The sequence below is a fragment of the Falco punctatus genome (assembly GCF_963210335.1).
Source record: "Falco punctatus genome assembly, chromosome: 3".
Classification (NCBI taxonomy): Eukaryota; Metazoa; Chordata; class Aves; order Falconiformes; family Falconidae; genus Falco; species Falco punctatus.
In genome coordinates, this window is record NC_137582.1 from 59,499,769 (window position 1) to 59,524,085 (window position 24,317).

Sequence of the window (24,317 nt, forward strand, 5' to 3'; positions counted from 1 at the left end):
AAAGCAGGAAAAAAAAATCAACACGGAGGTTTTAGATTTTTAGACTTGCAGTCAAGTTACAGTTTTCATGGTGGTAACTGGGAGTCGGTTGTTCGTGTCTCTTTTGTTGTCATTGAAAGGAATGGTCCTTTTTGTCCTCAACAAAAAGGCATAAGCATCACAAGGACAGTCACAGAAGCGTGTTACAATATGCACTCTGTGGCATAAAAGCAGTAGTTCTTTACTTTCTCCATTGGTCATATTGCAGTAATGCATGTGGAAATATGTCCCAAAGAAAAACAATCAACAGAAGAAAAAAATCCCTCCCGCCCCCCCCCAAAAAAAAAAAAAAAGCACAGGAGGAACTTAAAGAAGTTAATTGGTATCATCTTGCTAGAGTGAACAGAGAAAGGAGCTTCAGGGATAGCTCCGTTTTCTTTATACACATAACTATTCTTCAATTTGAGAAGAAAATTACTTTCTTGATAACAGTCAAGAATCAGAAATGCTTTTTGCTCTGTTCAATTCCCTCTGCTATATGTTCACAGGACACAAAGGCAATGTATAAACTGAATGGTAGTTGACAGTTCATGCTTACACAATAGTATAATAGTGATGCATTGTGTAATTTCAGTATAGTCCAGTGTGTTGTCACCATTTCTGCCTTTAATACAAAATGCAAGTTAACAATGCAGGATTATTGTGCTGTACGAGGCTATGTTTATAACAGCATGTGCTTTGGACAATGCAAAAAAACCCACCACCAACAACAAAAAACCAAAACAAAACACAACAAAAAACCAAACAAAAATACCTTCTGGTGCTGGAGTGTTACATACAGCCTTTGTGTCTAAATGTGGTGAGCATATGAATGTGAAATGTAAGAGGAGATTTGCCAACTGCTGATATCTTTCTTATATCTCTGCCTCCATATGTCTTTCCACTGGCTGCCTCTTACGTCACATTTTCAATCCCTCTGCTCAGATGCCTCTATATCATCTTTGGAAGAAGGATCTGTGTACATCTAACAGAAGGCATGCATAATGTGAGCTACTTATTGAAACAGAAGCATTTTCTTGGACCATATATACATTGATTTTGCTGAGCTCTCCTTCTCAGCACACAGGTAGGGAGGCTGGGGGGAAAAAAAGCATTATCTTTCATATATGAATAAGTCTGCAGTCCCTCAGTGCAGGGTGAACCACAATAGGAGCATGATGCTGCAGAAGTGTGTGTTTACATGGCAGAAATAACATCCTGGTTGTGACTCAATGGTTCATTCTGTTTACATACACCAGTACACAAGATCATTATTATAAAACACACCTAAAATTCTTGGTATGGGTGATACAGATTCTTAAACATTTTTGAGACATATTCAGGTCTGCAGTCATATACAGTGCTGTGCTGCTCCAACTGAAGAATGGAAAATGCTGTTTCAAATGCTTCAGTAAAGTGAAAGATATTTAACAGGAATTGCTTTGCAAATAAATATTTAAGCTACTGACTTAAAACTCTTGTTTAAATATCAAAAAAGTGATTTCCTCATGTAACTTGAATTCTGCATAAATAAAATACACTTCCAACTAATATTTGTTCCTGGTTATACAATAGGCACAAACCAGACCTTATTAGGTATAACGTATGGTGTCAGAAACAGTGACTCCTACTACATCTTTTGGGCAATTAGAAGTCTAACAACTAAGTTTAAGATTAAAATAATTTCATAATCTTTATTTAAAGATCAGACTATTATTTTTTTAAGGGTACTTGTAAAATGGGTACAGTTTTGTTTCCCTGAAATAATCTCCAGTCCCCATGAAAGTAAAAAATAGGATGAGGTGATTTTTTTTATTTTATTTTTTTATGGGCTTGGGATGCTCTTTCTGGTCCTTGAAGTACACTCCTCTGGAAAGGATCATGTTGACCTTCAGTAGTGCTGTGCCTGCCTCCAGCCTGGCTTGCATCCTGGGCTGATGGGAGGCTGGATGCTGTGGGGTCATCAGATATTCTGCGGCACTGGCTGCGTGGCTGACATGTCCTGCCTGTACTGTGTTTTGCCACATATGCTTCTAGCTTAAAGAATGTGTTATCCTGAGTACTTTCACACCTCTTGCCTGACTAGTGTTTGTGTAGTTGGTTGATTAGCAAGGCTTCAGGCAGGTGTGAACTAAGGACCTGACACGAAGTGGTTTGGATGCTCATGCAGGGTTTGGAAATAGGCATAAATTAAAACTTGCAGTAAAGGCTTAGCTGTTCAGATACGGTATTCCCTCTCTCCAAGGCTGGGTGTTCAGTCACTTAAGATGGAGGCTTCCAGATATTCTAGTGTACCTGAAGAATAATTCTTTTAAAGGAGTGAATAATCTGTATTTGCTTTTCTAAGTGGACGTGAGGTACTTAAGAAGAGCCATTAGTTTACTGAGTAAATCCTTTAGACTTGCAGACGATTTCTGTGGCTGGCTAATACTGGAGACCATCATGAGCAGAAGCTGAGGTGATTGTATGCACCATATTTCCGATTATCTCCTTAACTGATAGCTGGAAAGCAGACTAAGTATTCTGGCTTGTGAAATACTGCTGAAATAATGGAATCTGTAGAAGTGTAACAAGAAATTCTGTGACAGTAAGGAGGCAGTATCGAGACTGTGCTGTCTCAAATGGACAAGTGTAGGCTTCTGTGTAAAGGTGACAGTGTTAAACCCTGGTTTTGCACACAAAAAGGGCTTTGAAATAGATGAACACTTGGGGAAGAAGTGTCCGTCCTGTGTAGAGCTGGCTTGGTTCATGGGTGCTTCAGAAGTTCTGGTGCCAAAGGGCAATGGGAGTGCCAGGTCTGGCTGAGCTGGTGGCAGCTGCCTGTCTCCAGGTGTGGAGGGACAGACTTGAAGCTCCTACCTGAGTGAGGAGGAAACCTTGTTTACCAGAATGGGGGTTTCCCAAATTAGTCATGGGTTTAGCCTTCCCACCTGTTTGTTTAGTGAGGGTTTAGGTGCTCCCTTTGAAGGAGTAAGTCAGGACGCTCCTGCAAGGTGTGCTGGAAAGCAGCTGATTGTGTGTAACCTCATCTTTTTTAATTATTACTTCAGTCCTGGTATTCTAGTTTTGCATGTATCAGGATTGATTGAATCTTATCTTTTTAAAGAATGATGTTTGCTTGCATAAATGATATGCCTACCAAAAATCAAAGTAGTCTCAAGTGTGCGCTAACTGATTATTTTATGCAAATTATCTTAAGTTTATCTTGGGTAACACTCTTGTTTCATTCTAGGGAGTGTAAAGGTGCACTTTGAGATGCAGACTAACATGACTAAATGAATTACACTTTAATTGAGTTTTGCTTCACCTGAGAGGTGTGTGGTGGGAGTGGGCAGCAGCGATAACAATTTAAACCAGCTAAGAAGGTAGAGAATATCTGCCTTTTACACCTGGAAGATCAGCACAGCATCAAAGATAATTGTAGTTTAATGGCTGTTCAGAGATCTTCATAAAGAAAAGCAATGACTGGGACATGTTTTATGGGTGTATCAGTTCTTGCTGCAATGGGAATGTGACACAATTGTATGATTTTTGTCATTATAAAGAAACTTCTACAAAAACCTCTTTAACACAGTGTATAATCACTATAACTCACAGGGGAGCATGTATTATTCAAGGGAGGATGGTTTATCTTGCATATCTGACACTTCTTCTAATTATGGTGTTTTAAACAATGGCTAATAAAGCAAGCTACACACTATCATTTAAAAGATAAGTGCAATCCACTTCAGGGGAATGGTGTTGGCTTTACTTCTCCACCAGATAGTGGTGGTCTTGTAAGATGCTGTAGTAGTAACCATTATATGCACATGCTGCATGCTAAATACTGAAACTGCCCTCATACAGATATGTTAATGGTAGATCATTAAATACCAGTCAAGCCTTTCTTATCTTTCATCTGTACTCTGGGAACAATTCATTCAGTGTGGTCTGACAATGTGTTGAATTGTAATGAACCACTAAGGAAAAAGAAACCCCTTTGTTTCTCTTATTTTCACCCTTCACCCCTTTTTCTTGGCCTCACTTCTGTATGTGAAGAAACATTATATGTTTACAGTCTCAGTAAGGAATTAGTGGCCTTCTGTTGAGTAGGGCATTTCAAGACGTTATTTGTTTCTTACTTGGGCTACTAGTCAGACAAAAATAGACATCAAATACAGTGTCAGTTTTGAGGTACGAGTTGCTTCATTTTGCCACTTTTATACTGGCAAAATAGAGCTAATAAATGAAAATGTCAAGAAACTCTTGAACTTCAGTGTGTCTTCATTAACGGATAATGCTACACAAAGGCAACTGATGAATTTTCTTTACTCTGAATGGGTTGGGTTTAGACTAAAGAAGCCTGTATACACAGACCTGAGAATACTGATGGTTTTGATCACTGTCTTTATTTTGTGTTAATTAACTGTGGCTCTGTATTCCCTCCCGCCTTCACCCCTCCTTCTCCTGCTGTATTAAACCTTTAGCAAAAGGTAGGATGAGACAGGATAAAATATGCCTCAGTAAAAAAGTTCTCTAAAGTCATATTGTACAGATGATTTGTTAATTTTATTTAAACTTGGTTCCTCAGTTCTTCTTCCTGCTATAATTTCTTGTCAACTGCAACAAACTTTTACACTTATGAAGGTGCAATGAACTAGTAAGAAGGAGAAACTCAGGCCCAACAAAATTCTGTGTGCTTTTCCCTGATCTCACTTAATTTAGATTTAATTGATGTGGAATAAAATCAACAGAACTTGTGGCATACTGTGATGACTTAGAAGATGATGCAACTTCACATAGAAATATTGTTTCTAAGCATATTTATGGCAGTTTCCTTGACATGCTGCTCCCTCCTCCCCTACTTAATAGCATGGGAGCTGAATGTTAGAAAGGCACGTTAACATCTCAGACCTGTATAATTTTCTTGTTAACTCTCCAAAGCATGCAGTTATTTCTGGCGGACATAAGGCCCGCTGACCACACAAATATATCATAAGATTGAGGAAAGTAACTTGTGTAACATGTCTTCTAACATGGCTGGGTGAGTTGAATGTTTTAGGCATGGGTTGCCAGAAGGCATATTGTTTAGAGGTGGACTTCTGCTGCTCTGAGGTCTGCTTGCTCCAAATGCCTTTTGCCTTATGTACATCAGATTATTTCAGGAAAGTGATAGTTCTATTGAGAAGAAGAATGGCGGGAGTACTGAGGCCCTAGGCAGGCATTCAGGTCTTGAGTAAAACACAAGAGGTGAATTATTACAGTAAGCAGGTGCCTGTGCTTGACCAGGACCTTGGCAACTCTTTCCGTTATCCCCAGCAATCTAAGCAGCCTCTATGGGCTTGGGATGCAAGCTCTTCCCCTCAGCTGATCAACTGCATCTGCAGCCTGCTCTCCTGTGATTTGGTATAGGGGAGAGGACTTGGGGCAGAAAACAAGGCCCATAAATAGACTCTTTATTTGGGGTTTCCCAGACCAGTGCCAGCTAACTTGCATGTCACTGTCATGCAGCTGAGGAGTTTCTGACCTACCTGATGAAGCAGAACTGTGTAAAAGCTCTCGTCATGGCTTGTTTTCTGCTCAGGGAGGCTGTAGCAGATTTCAACATCATCCTTCAGAGGTACTGAGGCAGTGTTATCCAGTCGGCAGTTTCCCATGGCACTTCCCTGGCATGCAAAAATTGTTTCTGGGTAGAAGCAAACACTGTCTGGCTTCCAGGGTTTCTGTATGCTATGGTAGTTTAACACTGGCAATGCAGTCAGCTGGACAAGGAGGAGGTGTTCCACACTAGAAGAATTAAAAGCTTAGAGCAGCAGAGTGTAATTATGTATTGTCATCCACATTGAACATTTGATTCCTGTAAGATTGAAGGTGAGAAGCAGCAGAGGGTAGACTGAGGTCTTTGGTTAAATGCTGCCTACATCGCCATGGAACAGGTCAACTTTCCTTCTGGTTACTCTTGATCAAGGGTAATGCTAGTTAGGCACAGTTAGTAGCTGTTTCCAGACTTTGGCATGGGACTCAGGGTGGGGTAGCTTGCCTTTGGAGCTTGTGCATTTGCTGTTTCAGAGCTGCTGGATGGGATGCAGGTGTCTGCACAAGCTCTGTTAAAAGGCTGAAAGTGGAATAAACAACTTACCTGAGGAGCTCCACTCATAGTTTAAGTGTTTTGGTTGCAGATGGGTGGTTTTCCAGCTTTTTTCAGGATCTCCTAAAAGTATATTTCAGGTCTAAGTGCTACAGGGGTAGGAACCTTTCCTATTTGTATAGCCTGCAGTCTTCAGCTCTTCACTGCCTGCCTGGCACTGGAGCTTGGTGCAGGTGGACAAGTATTTGGTGTTGTCACTTGGGCTCAATGGCTTGGCAGGGCTCAGAGCAACAGTGGGAGAGTGAGTTCAGGGCAAGCTTGGAATCATCTGGGATGCAGCTAGCACTCAGGATCTACAGCCACTTTTTTATTTTACACAGGTGCTGAAGTGTCTGAAGGACAAAGATGCTACCACTTCAACCTCCAAGGAGTTCAGGTTGTACTAAAGAAAGGCAGAAAACCTCAGAGACCTTAATTCTTGACTTGATGACAGCCATACAATGGCTGTAAGGACTCTGTGGACTTGCAAATAATGTAGGAATGGTTGAGTAACAGTTGCATCTGCTAATTCTTTTTAGGTGGTGGGGACATCAACAGAAAACTTTGCAGTAGATGTGCGTGTATGAAGCAATACAGGTTTAAGAGCAAAATAGTGTAAGGAAAGAACTAGTAATGTTGACAAAGCTACTTTGATGTCAAAAAACATAAAAATTGTCCTTTACCTTGTAAAGGACACTGAAGCTTCTTTCTGTGCACTCCTACACTCAGCCTGAGCTGTCACCTTTCTGTTTTTCTTACACTGTTGACAGCCTGTAAAATTTCCGATGAAGGCTACTGTGCAGGCACAAAGGCAAGAGATTACTTACTTGTAAGTGTTAGCTCAGGGGGAAAAAAAACCAAACCCAAACTACCAACAAATGTCTACCACCATGGCAGCTTATTACCTGTTTTAACAAGTTGTTACATTTTACCAATTGTTCACAGATCAGTTTAGGCTGAGTGCAAGAAAGGGTTTGTCTAAACCTCAGCTGCAAGTTTAAGGTTCATAAGGTTTTAGTGGTATGAATCCTGCTAAGTGCATTAAACATTATTTCTGATTGAGCTACATGTATCTAAATCCTCTGTAAACAATTATTTAGATAACGCATTCTCTGAGTTGTAATACATACTTACTGAGGCCTTATACAGCCCTGAGGATTAACTTATATGATGACTTCTGAAAGTGAAAAAGGTGTTTGCTTTCTCAAGTAGCCTGACTGTGAGGAAGGCAGAGGAGTGTAATAGTGTCTCAGCTGCTGCTATCACTTTACAAGTACCTTGAAAGTGCACACGTGTTCTACAGCGGTTCCATGTTTGGAAGGGACTCTCTGGTAGACTTCAATGTTGTTCTTTTCTTCCAGTTTTGCACCTGGACAGGGAAGAAATGACAGTAATGGCAGAGCTTCCTTTTGTCAAAGGTGATATCAGAGAGATATTTGAAAGTAAGTTCTGTGCAGTTTCAGGATGAAGTTCTGCACTAGATTCTGCCTTTTGTTAAGCATTTTCATTACTAGCTGATCAGGGACTTGGTATGTTCCTAATTAAACACTCTTCCAGAAGGACAAAATCCTCCATTGGAGCCCAGGCACAAATATCATGGGTAATTACTGATTTTATAATTAGTTTATGACCACAGGGCTTCATCTCCAGAGGTAAGATTTGTCTATTTCCATAAGCATTTTGTCTCCTGTGTTTCAAAAAATAATCTTCATTATTCTCTTAAGGCATTAGATTTGATACAGTCAACAAAACTCTTAGTGTAATTGAATACAAGAAATGGAGGTATCTGATTAATGAAATTGCCTATGAAATATATGCAAGCATGCCAATCTCCTTCTTTAAAACTAGCCCTTTCTATGGAACAACACCCCCACATCTGGATTCTGGAAGGAAAGTGTAATGGTCTTCATATGAATTCACGGAGAGTTTAAGCTTGTCATCTCCAGCCCAATGCAAAAATAAGTTTGGTTGGTTTTTTTTTTTTTTTTTCATATAGGAAGAGAGCTGCAATACCTGTGGCTTGGATTGCCCAATATTACAGTATTTAGGTTGTGTATGAATTTTTTAGGCTTTCTCAACTTAATTTTGACTTTTTCATGGATGTGGGCTTTGTGGGGGTGGAAAGGGATCTAGTCTTCCTGCAAGTTTTGAACAAACATTTTGGTTGTCTTGGAGAGCAGATATAAGAAAAATATATCTGCCTACATTTTTTTTATAGCTTTGGGGAAAAAATTAGTGTTGACATGGCTTGGAAGGACCTGAAGTTAAATCAGGTCATTATCTGGGGTCTGAAACATTTTCCCCCATATAGATGGATCCTGTTTGGTCTGTAGAACGTATTTACTTAGAAGTCTTCCTGGCACTTTTGTTCAGATGCAGTAGATCAAGCTGCACTGACTGATGAAGAAATGTTCTTGGTTCTATGGGCTTCTGCAGAGTTTTCCTCTGAAACAAGTAGAAAAAAAAACCCAAACTTTGGGCTTCTGGTGCTTTCTCTGTTTGTACCCAAACAGTATAGATGAGAAGCATCTCCTCTTCACTTTCACTGCAGAGGAGAGGGAAATAAGATAGGAAGGAGAGATGTGTTAAGATAAAGAGGTGGCAGGGGTCTGGGGTAGCAAAAAGAATAATGTGTGCTTGGTAGGAAAATAGTGTGTGCTGGTCTGATTAGATGAGAACATGTTGCTGTTACAGAAGACGAAAGCTTCATTGGCAAACTCTGTTCTGGATGTATTCAGCTTTTGAGTCTTTGGCTCAGATTATTCTCTTAATCTGAATCTCTGTAACTACCTTTTAGGTAATGTACTTGCAGTCCCTTGATAATGCCTATGTCTCTACACTGCCGGACGCTATGAGATAGAATGCTTCTACCTTAAAGTATGTGAGACCTAAACAGAGCAAGGTCAGAAGTCAAGACTACTACATAGTGACTACCCAGAGCACACAGCACTCCAGAACTAGTGGTTTAATCTTGAGTGGGCCTCTCCAGAGGTTTCTAGGTTGAGCTCTTTGACTTGGTTGGAGCTCCCTGTAGTGAGTCAAACTGCAGAGCTGAACCCAGACTGAACTATTGTAAGCAATTCTTTCTTTTCATAGCTGATGGGCTTTTTTCTTTGTTTTCCAGTTCCTTTGAAAAATTACTTCAAGACCCAAAGAAAAAGGAGGAGGAGCTTGGAGAATCCTCAGCTTGAGAGAAGAAAGCTTTGGTATCCTAGTATGAAGGTGGTGAAAAAGGAGTTGTGTAGAAGTAGGCATCAAGAGATGGTCCAGGAGGAGGTTGAGGTGGATGCAAGTCCAGAGGGAGCTCAGCAGCTCTGCTCACCAGTACAACTGGGGCAAGGAGGAGGCAATCTCTCAGCAGCACAGCTGCTGCCCCCTGGTCAGCAGCCTCAGGGAGGGGACGATGTCCATGTGCAGCTGGAGAGGCAGACAGCGCAAGAAGACACGGCCCCAAACATGGGACCACAACAAATGGAGCAGGGGTGGGAGTCCCCAGAGGTGACCGTGCAGGTGCAGCCTCAGAAGCTGAGCCAGGGGCGGGAGTCCCCAGAGGTGACCGTGCAGGTGCAGCCTCAAAAGCCAACACTGAGACAGGAGGCACTGCCAGTGACTGTGCAGGTGCGGTTACAGCAGTGGGGCCAAGGGCCAGCTCTCCCACAAGTAACCGTACAGGTACAGCCGCAGGAGTGGGGACAAAGTATGGCTGGCATCAAGGTTACTGTGCAGCTGCAGCTGGGCTGTGACCCAGAAGAGGTAACCTGCCTTCATCACCAAGGTGAGCAAGTGTTAAGGAATGGAGAGCAGCTGGCCCCAGAACAAAACCAGGGAGAGCCAATGGCAAGACCTGAAGGTGAGAGAGAACCAGCTGTGGTGGAGCTGGTGCCACAGGGGGTTCTGAGCCAAAAGCAGGGTCAAGGAGAGGTGACAAAACCCCAGCAGGACCAGAGCAAAGAAGAGGAAAGAGTGGAAGTGGTGGAGCTGCAGGACATAAAGGCTGGAGTCAAAACAGACCTGGATGGGATTCTGACAGAGAAGCAGCTGCATGACCAGAGCCAAGAGCAGGACCAGCTAAAAATAGACCTGCTCCTGCAAAAGGAAGGTCAAAGAGCTACAGAGATGAGGCAGGAGGAGCAAGACAAAGTGCAAGAAGGGCTCAAGGGGATGACGGAAGACCAGAAAGAAGACCTGGGGCAAGAAGTGTCTAAGAAACGTCCACGAGGGACTCCAAATTATTTTGTTGCTATTCCAATAACAGATGATCAGGTATTTTGAAGTAGCTGTTTTATCAAAACAATACAAAATTTAAACAAGAAGCTAAGCATCAGTTTAAAATTACCTTGGTATCAAAGCTTGTTAAGAAACCAAGAGTGAACAAACCTTGCTCCCTTACCTGAAGTGGTCTATTGGGTCTGGCTGGGATGGAGCTGACTTCCCCATAGCAGCCCTTGTAGGTGCTGTGCTTTGTTTTTTGTAGCTAGAACAGTGCTGATAACACACCAATGTTTTAGCTACTGCTAGGAGAAAATGAGGTCACTTGAGAATTACCTTTGCCCTTTCTATGAGGCCTGAGTGGATGTGTTTCTCCTCAATAATAGCTTCTATTCTGTAATTTCCAAATGAAAGCAGTGGCTTTCAGTCTTGCATTGTCCCATCCTACATTGTCTTACAGCCATATTTAGTGCAATAATATTGATTTGTTTGTTCATCTCCTTCCCCACTGAAGCTCACAATGGAGGATGAGACTTTCCTTCTGTTCTACAGAAGATTATACAGATTTGATCTATTGTCTCTTCTCCATCTCTTACCCAGCAAACTTACCCCAGCATCTTAGGTAGACAGTTAATTCCAGGAAACCTAGTATAGAGTCTGCATGATCAAACCTCATCCAGTTTTTTTTTGTGATTCCCGTGTCTGCAGCAGTCTTGAAAAAGTAATGGTTTCTTTTACCTCCATACTGTTAAACCCAAACACAGCAGAAATTCAAATAGAAAATTTTTCTTCTAGAGGCTTTGCAAGGGACCTAAAGCATTCCAGTTACCACAAGACATATTTCAGAAGAAACATTTAAAGACAGCCTTGCAGGGCTTGGATACTACAGGCAGTTGTACAATCTATGGAAGCAAATTGCAAAAAGGATACAAAAGCTGGGGAGACGGAATTCATACTTTGTTCTTTAACTTAGTATGATTGGTTTAAAGCCCCTAACATCTGCATAACTGTCTCTTTGTAAAATAAGAGGAAAGATATTGGCTCACCTTCAGCTACTTATTCCCATTCTGCTGGCATGAATTTTGAAGCCCACAAAAACTTTCTGAAAGGATATGGTGTGGCTTGTTCCCAAAGCAGTGCTGTCTGTACCTTAAGGAACAGGGTTTTTTCTTTTATGCTTTAGCCTCCCATAGACAACCGTGGCTTGCTGATGGCAGTGTTTTGTCAGCAGCTGCTCAGGCTATGCAAAAGCAGACAGAACCTTCACTTTGTACCAGTACCCACTGTACCCCTCTTGGCTGGGATGATGCTGGTGTTGCTGAACAGCAGCGTTGTGAGGTGAGACATGTCCCATGCTGTGGACCTTAACGTAGGGGCAGCAAGGGACTGTGCCCACAAATATATTATGCAAGAAAGAGAAAGAAAAGCTTTGGGGTGCAAAGACTAGAAACATCTGACAGAGGCAGGCAGGGGAAAGTCTTAATTTGAATCAGTAACTGCTGTGTCCCAGCTAACACAGAACTGAGAAGCAGCATATAAATTGTGTGAATTATTAATATTTCTAATATATATGCATCTTGGGATCTTTGCTTACAAGGCAAATACAAAAACTGAATGTTAACTTGTATGAATGCAGTGAAAATATAACCTGCTTCTGCTATTAGTTTATGGTGCTTTTTCCAATGAACAAAATGGATATTGCTTGTTGCAATATATATCTTGATTCCTTTTTTTCTAACTTAGGTTTCCATCTAGTATCTGGCATGACTGTATTTACACTACTGAACAGCAATAATTAAGTAGGATGGCTGTGTCTGTTGTGCATCTTTTTTTTTCCTCTTTTTCCTTCCCCCCTCCCCCCCAACGTGTCAAATTGTGACAAGCAGCTGTGGTGCAGTAGCTTGCTTTGGCAAGCTTTTTTTATTTTTACCTTAAAGTGTAGAAACTTTTCTGTATGTGTTAGAGGGAGACAACAAAGATGCCTTCCTCTTGGTAGGCAATTAGTTGCTCTGGCTTTGTCTGGAGTGGAGTAATCCCTGAAGGTTATCTGGAGGATGGCCTCATATAACTTTCAGTGATTCCTACATATGACTGGCTTTTGAGAGGTGAGCAAAAGTGCAGAGCACATCAGGAAGATAAATGCCAGGAAGGGAAAATAACTGTGTAAGCTGGAAGACAATGTTGGCAGGGGAACAAATGGGTATGAAGTGGGCAAAGAATAAATCTAGGCTGGAAACTGGAAAGTTTCCTGCCATCTGAGGAATGAGATCATGGAACAGCTTGAGAGGACATGAATGCCTAACTTATTCTGCTATTTTAATGAGATTTGAGTGTCCTAATATATGGCCTGTAACCACATCCTGTACAGCTCTATGAATGTCCTTTCCATCTTTCTCCTTTTTTTTTTTTTTTTTTTCTCTCTCTTAATTCTGTTCTTCCAGATTTCCCTGCTCTCACACCAGCTCTGGTAGTTTGGCAGCTGGCTGTGATTGTTCTGCCCAAGATATTCCCATTTATGTTCTTCTTAAGTCTCACCTTTAAGGGTGGCAGTGACCTGAGAGCCCCCTGGGTGAGGCCCTGTGACAGAAACACTGAAGGGCACAGCACTGTAAGGCTGGTACATGTATATGTGAAGGGTCATATATATGCATGCACATATAATACGTTATGCCAACAACTTCAGATGTTTTTACTTCTAAAGTAGTGGTTCCTGATCTCGCTGAACGTACAACATGGTTGCCTGTTGCACTGTAGGTCTTGCACTTTGTTACTACAAGGGTTTTAAAGATACTGTTCAATTTTTTTGGGTAGACTTAGTTTCCCTTAATTATATTTCTAAGGGAACTCCCCAGATGACAGGGCCTAGGCTGTCTCCATTCCTCCCCCCCACCCCGCTCCGGCCTTTCAACAGGACAAATGAAAAACCCCATTGCAATCCTGGTGGGTGCAGCAGCCTTTTCCCCTCGGTCACCAGCCTTCAGCAATAGGCTTGGGCTGGGGTAGGTCAAGGAATGCTGTGGTCTCAGGCTTTCAATACTCCATTACAAGTGCTTCCTTCCTGTCCCTCACACAAAAAACCAGTCATCCTATCAAGAACATAGTATTTATAGAAAAGTGCTACAGACTGATCCACCAAAAAAAAAAAGAAAAAAGTGTAGAGATAAGGTAGACTTTTTCTCATGGGAGAAGGATGAAGTTCTGAAGGCATATTTGTGAAGCTGATGAAAAAGGGTAAGAAAAGATGTTAAAATTGCTCTCCAGTAGATATCTACATGAAGGAATTTCACTCTAAACTTGGTTTCCCAGTTGTCTGAGTCTCCAACTCGGGAAGAAAAAGGATCTTATTTCAACATATTCTTAGAAAGATTGGGCAAGGCAGAAGAATGCAAGGCTGTTTCATGAAATTGCTGTTGATAGTTAGTCTAGTCTGTTGAAGCAAAGATTTTAGTTAGTGTGGTCATGCGACTTGTTGGCTTGATTCCTGCTCCATGTTTTTGAGATCTAAGCAAATGCACTGTAAATAGCAGGCCATAATAAACTGTGCCTCAGTTGCAGCAGGGATTACATAAATGTAAGTGTCATTTCAGTGATGTGTTTTTCATAGTGACAAACGTACTGTAAGGGTCTGAATTCATGGAGTTTTCTGTTTGTATCTTCACATGGATTCTCTTGTGTATGGCTTTATCCTGATATTTATCAGAAACTAGTTATACTAATCTCTGCTTCTGTGCAGGTTGTAGGACTATTTACTGGATTGTACAATGAATGCTGAGGCTTTATGTAGGAAGATTGTAAAACAAAAATATTGACCTAGCTGTTTCAACCTATGTAAGAATAAAGTGGAGCTCTAACATGTGTGAGCACCTAGGCATGTAAGCCAGAATTCACTTGGTGAAAATCTATAAATGACTTGGCTGCAACCAAAGCTTCCACCAGGTGCTTAGCCCCTGTGTGATTGAATTCTTCCCCCTCCTGCCTTGTTCCCATAACTGGCTTTTAAACCTTAAAATAACCAGATAATTTTGGAAAAAAAAATAAAAATTCTTTCTTTGTGCCTTTACACAACTGACTCCAGGTAAACCCAGAAAAGCTGGAAACTGGCCATGCTAGAGTTTTAGAAAATATCGACTCAGAAAACAGCATGCTCACCCAGTTGATCTCCTTCGTTTGCTGTTAACAGTTCCTTTTTAGGAAGAAACATCAGTTTAATCTGTGACCAGACTTGTAATCAGAAAATTGCACAAGATTGATTATGGAAATGCTATTCAATTTCCACAGTCTATTAACAACTGATAACCACATAAAGATCCCATTAATATTTACACAGTGCTGTGAGCTTTATTCTAACATGCTTAGGGTCAGATTCAGACCTACTTTTAAGATCTAGGGATAATGGCTCACATGAGAGCTATGAGTTTAGCCTATAGGCTTTAAAAAGGAAAACAGATGAATCAGTTCCTGAAAAATGAATTTTAAAACTAAAAGTTGTTTTATTATAGATCTCTGGGGGACTTTGTTTTGCAGTTTCTTGATTTAAAGTTGAGTTGCATTTCTGGGTGTGTAAGGCTTCAGCTTTCTGAACTCTTCCAGTAATACTTGGGCACTCTAAAATGAGAATATATTTCCCCATCTCCTGTTAACTGCACTACAGATTTTGGACAGAATTGAAGATGTCCAAGAGCTCATATTCACCAAAGAACCTGACCTGTTGAGAGCTCTTCTTCCTGTTCAAACTATGCACCTTACTATAATAGTAGCTCACCTGGGATCAGAAGAAGAAGTTAAAAGGTAAGAATACTGAAAAATTCAAATGCAGCTAATTTTTCTGTAAATGTAGCAGCCTTACTGTTGTTGTGAATAATTATGTTAAGCCTACACACCATTTCTTACTTTTGATCAGTTTCTGGCTGGCTTTCAATACCTGTGAGGAAAGACCTTTACTAAAGGTAGATGTTATGCTTCAGAGGCTGAAATTTTGTGTATCTGCCATGGGTTGAAGATAAAAAGCAGCAAGGCTTCAAATAGCATTACTGCTGTGTTACCGTATTATAACCGTAAATTAACTCAACGGTTGTGAAGTTCCCTGAGCTAATACCTTTTGAGAAACCACAGCTTTTCAAATCATCAAATCAAAAAAATCTGTGTTTGTATCAGCTGGAAAAATGTTAGCTGATAGGACATGTTACATGAAGAAGGTAACAAAACCTGCCTAGTCTCTTTCCAAGCTGCTGTCTTGTTCAATTACAGCTGTGGGCTGTTGCTGGGACTCTGAGTTAAGATGGGAATATGGAAAGATGAGTAAGGAATACTAGCCCATGGTCAGGAAGGCTCGAGCTGTGAGAAAGGTCCAGCAAATGGAGTTGGTATGCTGCAGGGTTTTTTTCTCTAATCCTTATCCTACTGTACCATACTGGGAAACCTGAGACTTCTTGGCATGAGGTAGCAGGGAGAGAAGTCCCTTGAGTGTCTGGGAAGGCATCATGTGGTGGAGGTGGAGAACCTGGTGAGAGCAGCCCTTTCTCTGAGGGCCTTGGTGCATGTGAGTGAATGAAAAACAGTGAGGCCTCAACAATATCTGTGACACAGGATCTGCTTGGGCATAAAGCAGAAGGTCTATCTGAAAAGCTGTCAAAAGGACCAACATGAGTAGAAAAAAACCCTCCTGCCCATACAGGCAGCAACAGTTAAACAGGATTAACTGTACACTTTGTAAACTGCAATGTTGTACATTCTAGAGGCTTTTTTGGAGGGCCTGAGTGGAAAAAGGATAGGAGGACCATTATGTGGCCCTAAGGAGCCTGCAGGCAGAAGACACTGTGTACAGTAATTCAGTAATAAAAAACCCGTGCCAGTGCTGCTGACTGGGCAGGCTGTCTTCCAAGATGGGAAGTTAGTGGAGAGCAGCAATGAAAATGGGAATCAACTGGTTAGGGAGGTGAGCGGAGCTAAGGAGTGTTAACTAACTTAAGAGTGGATGTGTGCCTGTAATATAGATATAATGGGCATACTTAATGAAAAGCAATCTTCCTTGCCAAATGCTTTTTATCCTTTGTCTTCTACCTACCTACAGAGCCCTATTAAATGAGGCTGTAGTTCAGTGGTTGCTGCTCTGTGCTGTCAAATAAAAGGCAGCCTTAAGGTGTTAAACCAAGTAATTCTTGCTTTTGAAGCTAATAGCACTGCTGAAAAGGTTGGCCCAGCCCCTCACAGCGGGAGGGAAGCATCTTCAGATTTCATGGCAGAAGCTGTTCTAGCAGCACTTAATGGTAGTTTAGACATTATGGACTTAAAGAGCTAGATTAGCCCTGCCTGTTATTAAGGTGGAAGAACCAAGATCCTCTGCAAAGAATTAATTTCCCCTCCACCTTCAGCCTGTCCTCACCAAATCTTCATCTGCAGAGTCTGCAGGAGTCTCAGAAAGAAGTAGTTCCCATGTTACAGCTGAAATAATGCCAATGTATTAGTGAGATTTGCTCATAATGTTGACGGGTTTTGGCTGAAGTGGCCTTTGTATGCATGAAATGTCCTTTCCTAAGGCAGTTTATTTGTGCTATGTGGTTTGCAGTGACTGACTTCTATTTGGGTAACGCTACATAATTCTAAGACTCCTAAATAATGAAATGAATGCTGTCAAAACTTATTCTAGGTGTAATGATAAAGTGGGCTAGTGTCCTGCAGTCCTCATGCAGTATTTTGTTATAAGTATGAAGCATTAGTAGAAGGTTTCTGCTCAAACTCTGAAGACTGACAGGATCCCCCTCCTGACACCCCAGGGTAGCTGTAAAACTTCAGGGGATATTAAGCTCCTGAAAGACTTGTTATCTATATCTAGAAACCTACAAGTTACACTTTTTCTGTGTCTTCAAGAAAAATGGTTGAATCTGAAGTATTAATGTCTTTGGGTAATTTGCTTTTTTTTGGAGATACTTCTGTGCTCACAAGGTGCACATCTATTTCCCATTTCAACAAAGTATAGAGCTCCCAACATAAGCATCAATTTTATATTTTGTTAGCTGTCCTGGAATAGGAGAATATAATGGAAGCAAATGCTATATGTGCTTCAGGGGGGAGAATTAATTTATTTTGGTTTAAAAATGAAACTGGTGTACCAGTTGAAAATGGCAACGATAAAGTTTTAAACTACATGACACAAATATAAGTTCAGTTTTATCCTTTCTAACTCTTTAGCAACATATATTCCCACAGCTGTTTCTGGCATATTAATGACTTGAACACTCACTTTGCTGGCAAAACCCGCTTCTAACATATGAGCTAAGGCTGAAGTTATTGAAAGACAGAATGTTTTTAAAATGCCTGTGCATTTTCTAAGGGTTACAAAGGCATTAGTGCTGAAATAGTCTGCTCGGTACACCTTGCATAGCACTGCAGAATGGGTATATTGTCTGGTATTAATAATGTAACAGTATTTCCATATGTAACAATGAACCTTCTTTCAGAGCATATATATTCTTGTAAAATTTTTTTAAGGGCTGTTATGGCACTGAAGCAAAGCAAGACTAAAGTGGAAGCCATCTTGCAGGGTAAAGACCTTAATATGACATTTAATGGGATTGGACAGTTTAACAATCAAGTGATATATGTGAAAATGTCAGAGGAAGACCAGAAAACACTGAGCAGAATTGCAGGTAAGTACCTAACGTGACTTCTACCACTTGTGGTAAACTAGTTTGTAGAGTCTGATAGCTCTTGTAAGCACTAGCCTGAGCTGCTGTGCATGGCCAGGATGTGCTACTTTTCCTCTTGTCTGCTCTTTCTTAATCTCTATACATGAAGCTGACAACAGAGATCCTGCAGAGCACAAGAGCTAAAATGAGATGCACAGACATTTGACATGTCAAGATCATATAGCAAGGCTCTCCTATCCTGCCCAGCAGTCAGAATCTCACAGGCCCATGGTGTATGTAGGGTCTTCAAAGTAACACCTCAAAGCCAGGGCTCTGTTCATTCTAATAAACTGGAAACCTTTAAAGTGTTGGCCCCAGTTGAGTTCACAAGCTCTTCCTTTAAATTGGAGCACACGTGAAATCATGAGTACCCCTGGGACAGCTGACAAACAGCAGTGTTTATCTGCATATATGTGTAGCACCAGCAAATCTTTTGCTTCCACTGTAGGCGATGGAACAGAAGCATGAGTGGCTTGTGTCCTCTGCTATAACTTCCCAAAGCACTGATGGGTTCATGCAGATGTACTGGATTTTTGACTGGCTTACCTGCATCTGAGTACAACTTCAGAAGGGCTTTATAACTTTCCCCTTCCCCCTTACTCTGTTCTGTTTTTAGGAGCTGCTTTAACCTGCAATGCAGAACCTAATCTATGTCCATGGGCTTCCACTTCCAACAGAGCAGAAATAATCAATATACATTATTTTTTCTTGCTATTTTCATACTAAGCAAAAAGGAAGCACAGTTCAACTAATGCTTCTCAAAGGCATGCAGTACAAAGACGCTATATAATCTTCAAAGGATATGACTTTTCAGAATAGTCTGTTTTCTTGTTGTTGAAGCTGCTTCCTACCTCCTCCAGTTCTTAGCTTTGATGTAATAGTCCTGCTCTCTTCTAGTCCTGTTTATTTTCCCTCTTAAGTCAGTGTTTTAACTAGATAGAAGAAGCTTCTTAATATGAACAGCTGCTCTGCCTTGGCTAAATAAAATTAGCCACTTCACTATCTATTACTTTTTGCTTGACTCTGGCCTTCATTTCTCTTATTGTTCCATCCGTGGCAAAGATAACTTTGACTTAAAACAGCTGTGCTTTCGTTGAAAGTACTCTGGTATTGCCCTTATTAGGATTAGAGTCTCAACAAATTCCCCATGCCCAAACTGTTTCTTCTAAAGTCTTTAACACAAAATGATCTTGACTGGAAGATAACTAAGTACAAGGTACATGATGCAATTTCCTTGAAGGTCATATTTGGTACGTGCCTGTCTAAAAAATGTATATACTCCAATGCCATTAAAGAAGGGGCTGCTTGACTGTTTTGATGCCTTCTTACCTTAGCTCTCTCCTTTTTCACTTATAAAAGATACAGAAGTGAATACCTCCTTTCTCTTGTCTGACTTCTACTGGTTTTCACTCCACTCATTGTTTTGTTTTACTGAGAATTTTATTCCAAATGAATCATAGCATATGAGATCAATCTTTACCGTGCTATTTTAGCACCAGCAGAAATACTTAATTTTGGTTCTGCAAAATGTGTGTGGTGATGCTTTTTTTTTTCTTATGCTGTTGGAGCTGCATTAACTCTAAAAGCCATTACAATAGTGGGTGGCAGATCCTTTGTGTTCTCTGCCTGTTTAACCTGCATCTTTAGCGTTCTGGAAACCTGCTGTCTAGCTTCTGACCTGAACCCCTTAATGAGATGGAGGAGAAAAATTTTGATTGCAGCCCCAGGAATGTTCTGTCAGTACTTGTGGTGTTTTTTTTTAACACAATATGTTTGTACACTGATTGCCTGAAATACTTCCTTGACTGTGAGACAAGCTGCCAGTTTTCCAGCTGTTAACTCGGTCACCAATGGCTTTGCTATTAAAAGAGAAACGTAACTTCCAGTGTTGTTCTCCTTTCTGCATAACTTCTGACCATTTTCAGAACTTAATGAGCCTGGGGGTTATGCAAATTTTTATCAAAATCTACCCTTTTAATGAAATTTCTGAAGAAATGTTTTTCTGATTTTTTTTCTCCTCCCTTTTTCCCTCAGCATAGCAACAGCATTAATTGTTATACAATGAATAGGGATTATTTTTTCTTACCTTTTAGTCAATATTTTTGGTTGCTCATAAGGTAGGTGTGGATTTTCAGATGCTGCCTTTTCAAAATGCATGATGGGTGAATGATATGAGTGGCGAAGGTCAAGCTACTCCTGCCAGCTGCTTCTGCATCATCATGCCCTTATTGATGATTTGTCAACAACAGTTTAACAGTTCAGCCTGCTCTAACGAAGTTTTTAAACCTCTGAAATATTCCTGGCATTAGAAAACTTAAAAATAGGTGGCTGGCTCTTCCTTTGCTTCTGTTCCTACATGACAGACTTCAGTTTCAGAGTAAAAAGATATCCTGTGTGTTGATCAGTTAACTGCAGCTAATTGCTAAATACTGACCGTTACTGGGTTTCTCTTGCTGCTAGTGACATCACCTGCTTTGAAAAAGAGGTACTGCTTAAGATGCCTTGAAATTTTCTTGAGGTATTTATCAAGTAGGCTAGGGAAGATAATGTCTAGAAAATTGAGTGCTGTCCTGACATGGGCAGGACATCAGCTATGAACCTTGTTCCTGGACAGACTTCTTGAAGATGATTCCTAGCTTTGACCTTCCATCATCAGTCTTACTGATGAAATTCTGCTCCTGGCAGTAAGACCTTCACCTTGCAGTAATAACTCCTTCCTGCTGTTTGGTAGGACTGGTGCTGGGCAGTGAACACGAGGAGGTGCTACTTTCAGGTTTTTGTCACGTTAAGCTTTAGCATTTTTTTTGTGCATCTGCAAGATGTTATTTGCCCAGATGCTGTGTGAGGAAATGTGGTTTTTTTTTTCCTAGAAGGAGTTTAGATGCTTTGCTGTATGTGTTCTCTGGGGCTTGTTGTGCTTTGATCTACTGATGTAGGAACAAGACATAATATGCAGAAACTCCTCATGTTAATGTTTTATTTGACAAAGTACCAGAGGCACTTCAGGGGTTAATTGATACCTAACCATAACCTAGTACCATTTTTAGATGTCCCAAAGTATTTGCAATGTCCACACTGAACCTACAGTCAGACTGTACCCTTCTGCAGTGGCAGCAGGAGACCAGGTGGGCATCCTGTAGGGCATCTAAAAGGGTATTAGATACTTCTTCAGGCAACTGGATGCTATTCTTTATCTTCCAGCTGGAAAACATAAAGCAGTTGCCTTGGCAAAGTGACCAGACAGCCCCAGCTGCTGTTCCCTCACAAATACTCTGAGATGAAACATTTTAATGTATTAATTAGCTAAACTCCAAGCCAGAGACTTGGCCTTGATAAAAAATGCATATGACAAACTAGTAAACATACATGTAGCTAAACTTCCTGATAAATGGAAACAGAATGGAAGTAGGGTGATTTCAAGCAATATACTCAAATATGATATGCTATTTTTAACACAAATTTTAACATTGAACTTGCTTCTCCCAGTACCTATGCAATTAAGGGGTAACAAAGATAGGTGGCAAGCTGGGGGGTCCGGCAGGAAAAGCCACGTGAATGTTGCAGGTTTCCAGGGCAGATGTTTACTTTTTACTCTTATCCCCTTCTTACAACCAAGGTATGAGGATCTCTGACAATAAAAGGAATTGCTAGAGAGAGGTCCTAAGCACCTCCCACTCTGGCCAAGGCTTTGTGTTATTTTGGAATTATTCTTTACAGTTTAAGCACAACTGTTGAAACCTTCGGCATTTGCCAGACTTGCAGGGGTCTGCCCAATGTATGTTTCACCTTACTATTCTTGTGAGACTCTGTATTGCCCTATTCAAGTTTCACGAAAACCAAGGATAAATCAACTTGGCTTGACTTGTCATTACAGTCTTTAGCTGAAAGATCTTGAATATAGATTCTAGAGTTGCTCACAGACACTTCTTTCTATGCAGAACAAAACCTTATTGCTTTATAACTATGTGGCCAATTTTTTCTACAGATAACACCATAAACACTTCATATCATGTAATCTGGGGAGGGGTGCTATGTTTGTGTAAAGTTTCCTTCTGAATTGTTTGAAGTGCTGCAGAGTTGTACTAGTTTTGGGAATCTTGCCACCTTTTTTGCTGGAAGCACTTTGTTTCTTTCATTGCTTTTTGCAATAATCATGGGGAATCTGTCTCATCACACCCCCAGCTGTGATCACTGATGGCTGCATCTTGTTCCTAGTGGGGCTGCCATGGGCATAAGCTCTCCTGAACTCACTATTGTAGTAGGAGGCCTGTGAATTCAGGAGGAATTGCATTGCAGACATAAAAGTTTGGATCTAATTTCAGATTTGCAACATATGTCTGTACGTCATGCACAACTCTGCTTATTTTTTCATTTGTGTGTGTTGCCTGTGATGGTATGACAACTAGTTATCTACTGTGTGTTTTGAATGGCGTCTTGCTCAGGAAAGGCATTTTGTCTAATCCTTCTGTAAATGTTTTTCTTTATCTCCCAACTGGTATTATTTTTTCTTATTTTATCTTTATACCAGAAGCTGTGGAAGAATGCTTTATTGAAATGAATCTCGACACTTCAGGGAGCAAGGATTTCAAACCACATCTTACTTTCCTAAAGCTCTCCAAAGCACCAAGATTGAAAAGAAGGGTAAGTAATTTGGTTTCAAATATTTTTTTTTTTACTGAGATCTGTTCTAATGATTGTTTTCATTTTTGATTAAATTCTTCGACTATATATTTAAACAATCATTGCAAGCAGAGAAAAATATAACTTCTGCTATTTAACAAAGCTTGTATAAAGGCTGGTCAACACAGTTGTTTGCTCATATCTGATTGCAAGAGATGGGGTCTCTTACTCTTAATGTGTATGACTATTGTAGACTACAGAGAGCTTTCCTTCTGCTGTGTCCAGTCAAATCTGCACAAAACTACAATGTCAAGCTGTTTCCATAGGGCAGGATGGTTTCTGAGCAATATTTATCTGAGAATAAGATTAATATAATGTTGGAAACCAGGCCGGTGCCTTGATTTATGCTAGAAATGCACAATGTGCTTTTCTAACCTTTACTGCAGCATTGTATAGGATTTTATCACATACAATTAAAATAAAAAACAACTCTGATGAGATTGCTTATTTCCCAGTGGAATATTGTCCTGCTTGTTCCCAGGAATAGTACTTGTATTTATGAGGTCAATATATTGCAAACCCGAAACATTAAAGGAGCATGCACAAAGAAAACAAACAAACAAAAAGCTATAATAGCTGAAGAAAATGACCTTGTATTTGTGTACTTCAAGTACTTCATATTGACTTGATATTTGCCTTCTGTATACGTGGTAGAATCAAAGTTGGATAGTACTGATAGTTCTGTGCTGGAGGCTTTTTCTTTAATACTGCCTATAGGGAATTTCATGAGTACAGGCATCAGCGATGTCTAATGCAAAAGAAAATATACAATAGGCATGTAGGAATTACTATTGACTTTTGCCCAAAGTATTTTCACACTTCCTTTTACAGTTCCTTTTTTTTTACTTTAAACCTGATAGTAATTTCTTCATGTTCTCCTCTGATCTCTAGCATAAATATGACTTATTTCTGCATTGTATGATTCATGTATGCAATCTCTTTGATTATAAATATATAAATATATAAATATGCAAGTGTATAGAGCTTTGAATGTTTGAATATCAAGTAAATGGGGACCCCAGAACTGGACCCAGGACACCAGCTGTGGCCTCACTAGTGCTGAGTAGAGGGGAAGGATCACCTCCCTTGACCTGCTGGGAACACTTCCAGTGCAGCCCAGGATACCGCTGGCTGCATTTACAAGGACAAAGTGTTGCTGGTTCATGGTGAACTTGGTGTCCACTAGGGCCTTTTCTGCAAAGCTGCTTTACAGTCATTCCTCAGCCTATACTGGTGCTTGGGGTTCATCCTCAATGGCAGGACTTTGTACTTCCCCTTGCTGAGCTTAATGAGGTTCCTGTCAGCCCGTTTCTCCAGCTTGTTGAGGTCTTGCTGGATAGCAGCATGACCCTCTGGTGAATCAGCCACTCCTCCTGGTTTTGTCATCAGTGAAGTTGCTGAGGGTATACCCTGCCCCATCATCCAGACCATTGATGAAGATACTGAACAGTACTGGACCTGGTATTGACCCCTGGGGTACCCACCTAGTTACCAGCCTCCAACTAGACGTTGTGCCACCAATCGCTACCTTCTGGACCTGGCTGTTCAGCCCCTTTTCACTCCAACTCTGGTCATCCAGCCCATATTTCGTCAGCTTCTTTATGAGGATCTTATGGGGG

At 40.7% G+C, this 24,317-nt stretch overlaps 1 protein-coding gene across 1 annotated transcript; it reads left to right on the top strand.

Annotated features, from left to right (window-relative positions):
* The first annotated feature begins 324 nt into the window (after window positions 1–324).
* On the top strand, window positions 325–23,254 carry LOC308061369 (uncharacterized protein). Its single transcript, XM_080381254.1, has 2 exons — window positions 325–13,564; window positions 14,985–23,254. The coding sequence occupies exon 1, from the start codon at window positions 9,224–9,226 to the stop codon at window positions 10,394–10,396; it is 1,173 nt and encodes a 390-aa protein (XP_080237380.1). The 5' UTR covers window positions 325–9,223; the 3' UTR covers window positions 10,397–13,564; window positions 14,985–23,254.
* Window positions 23,255–24,317: the final 1,063 nt, after the last annotated feature.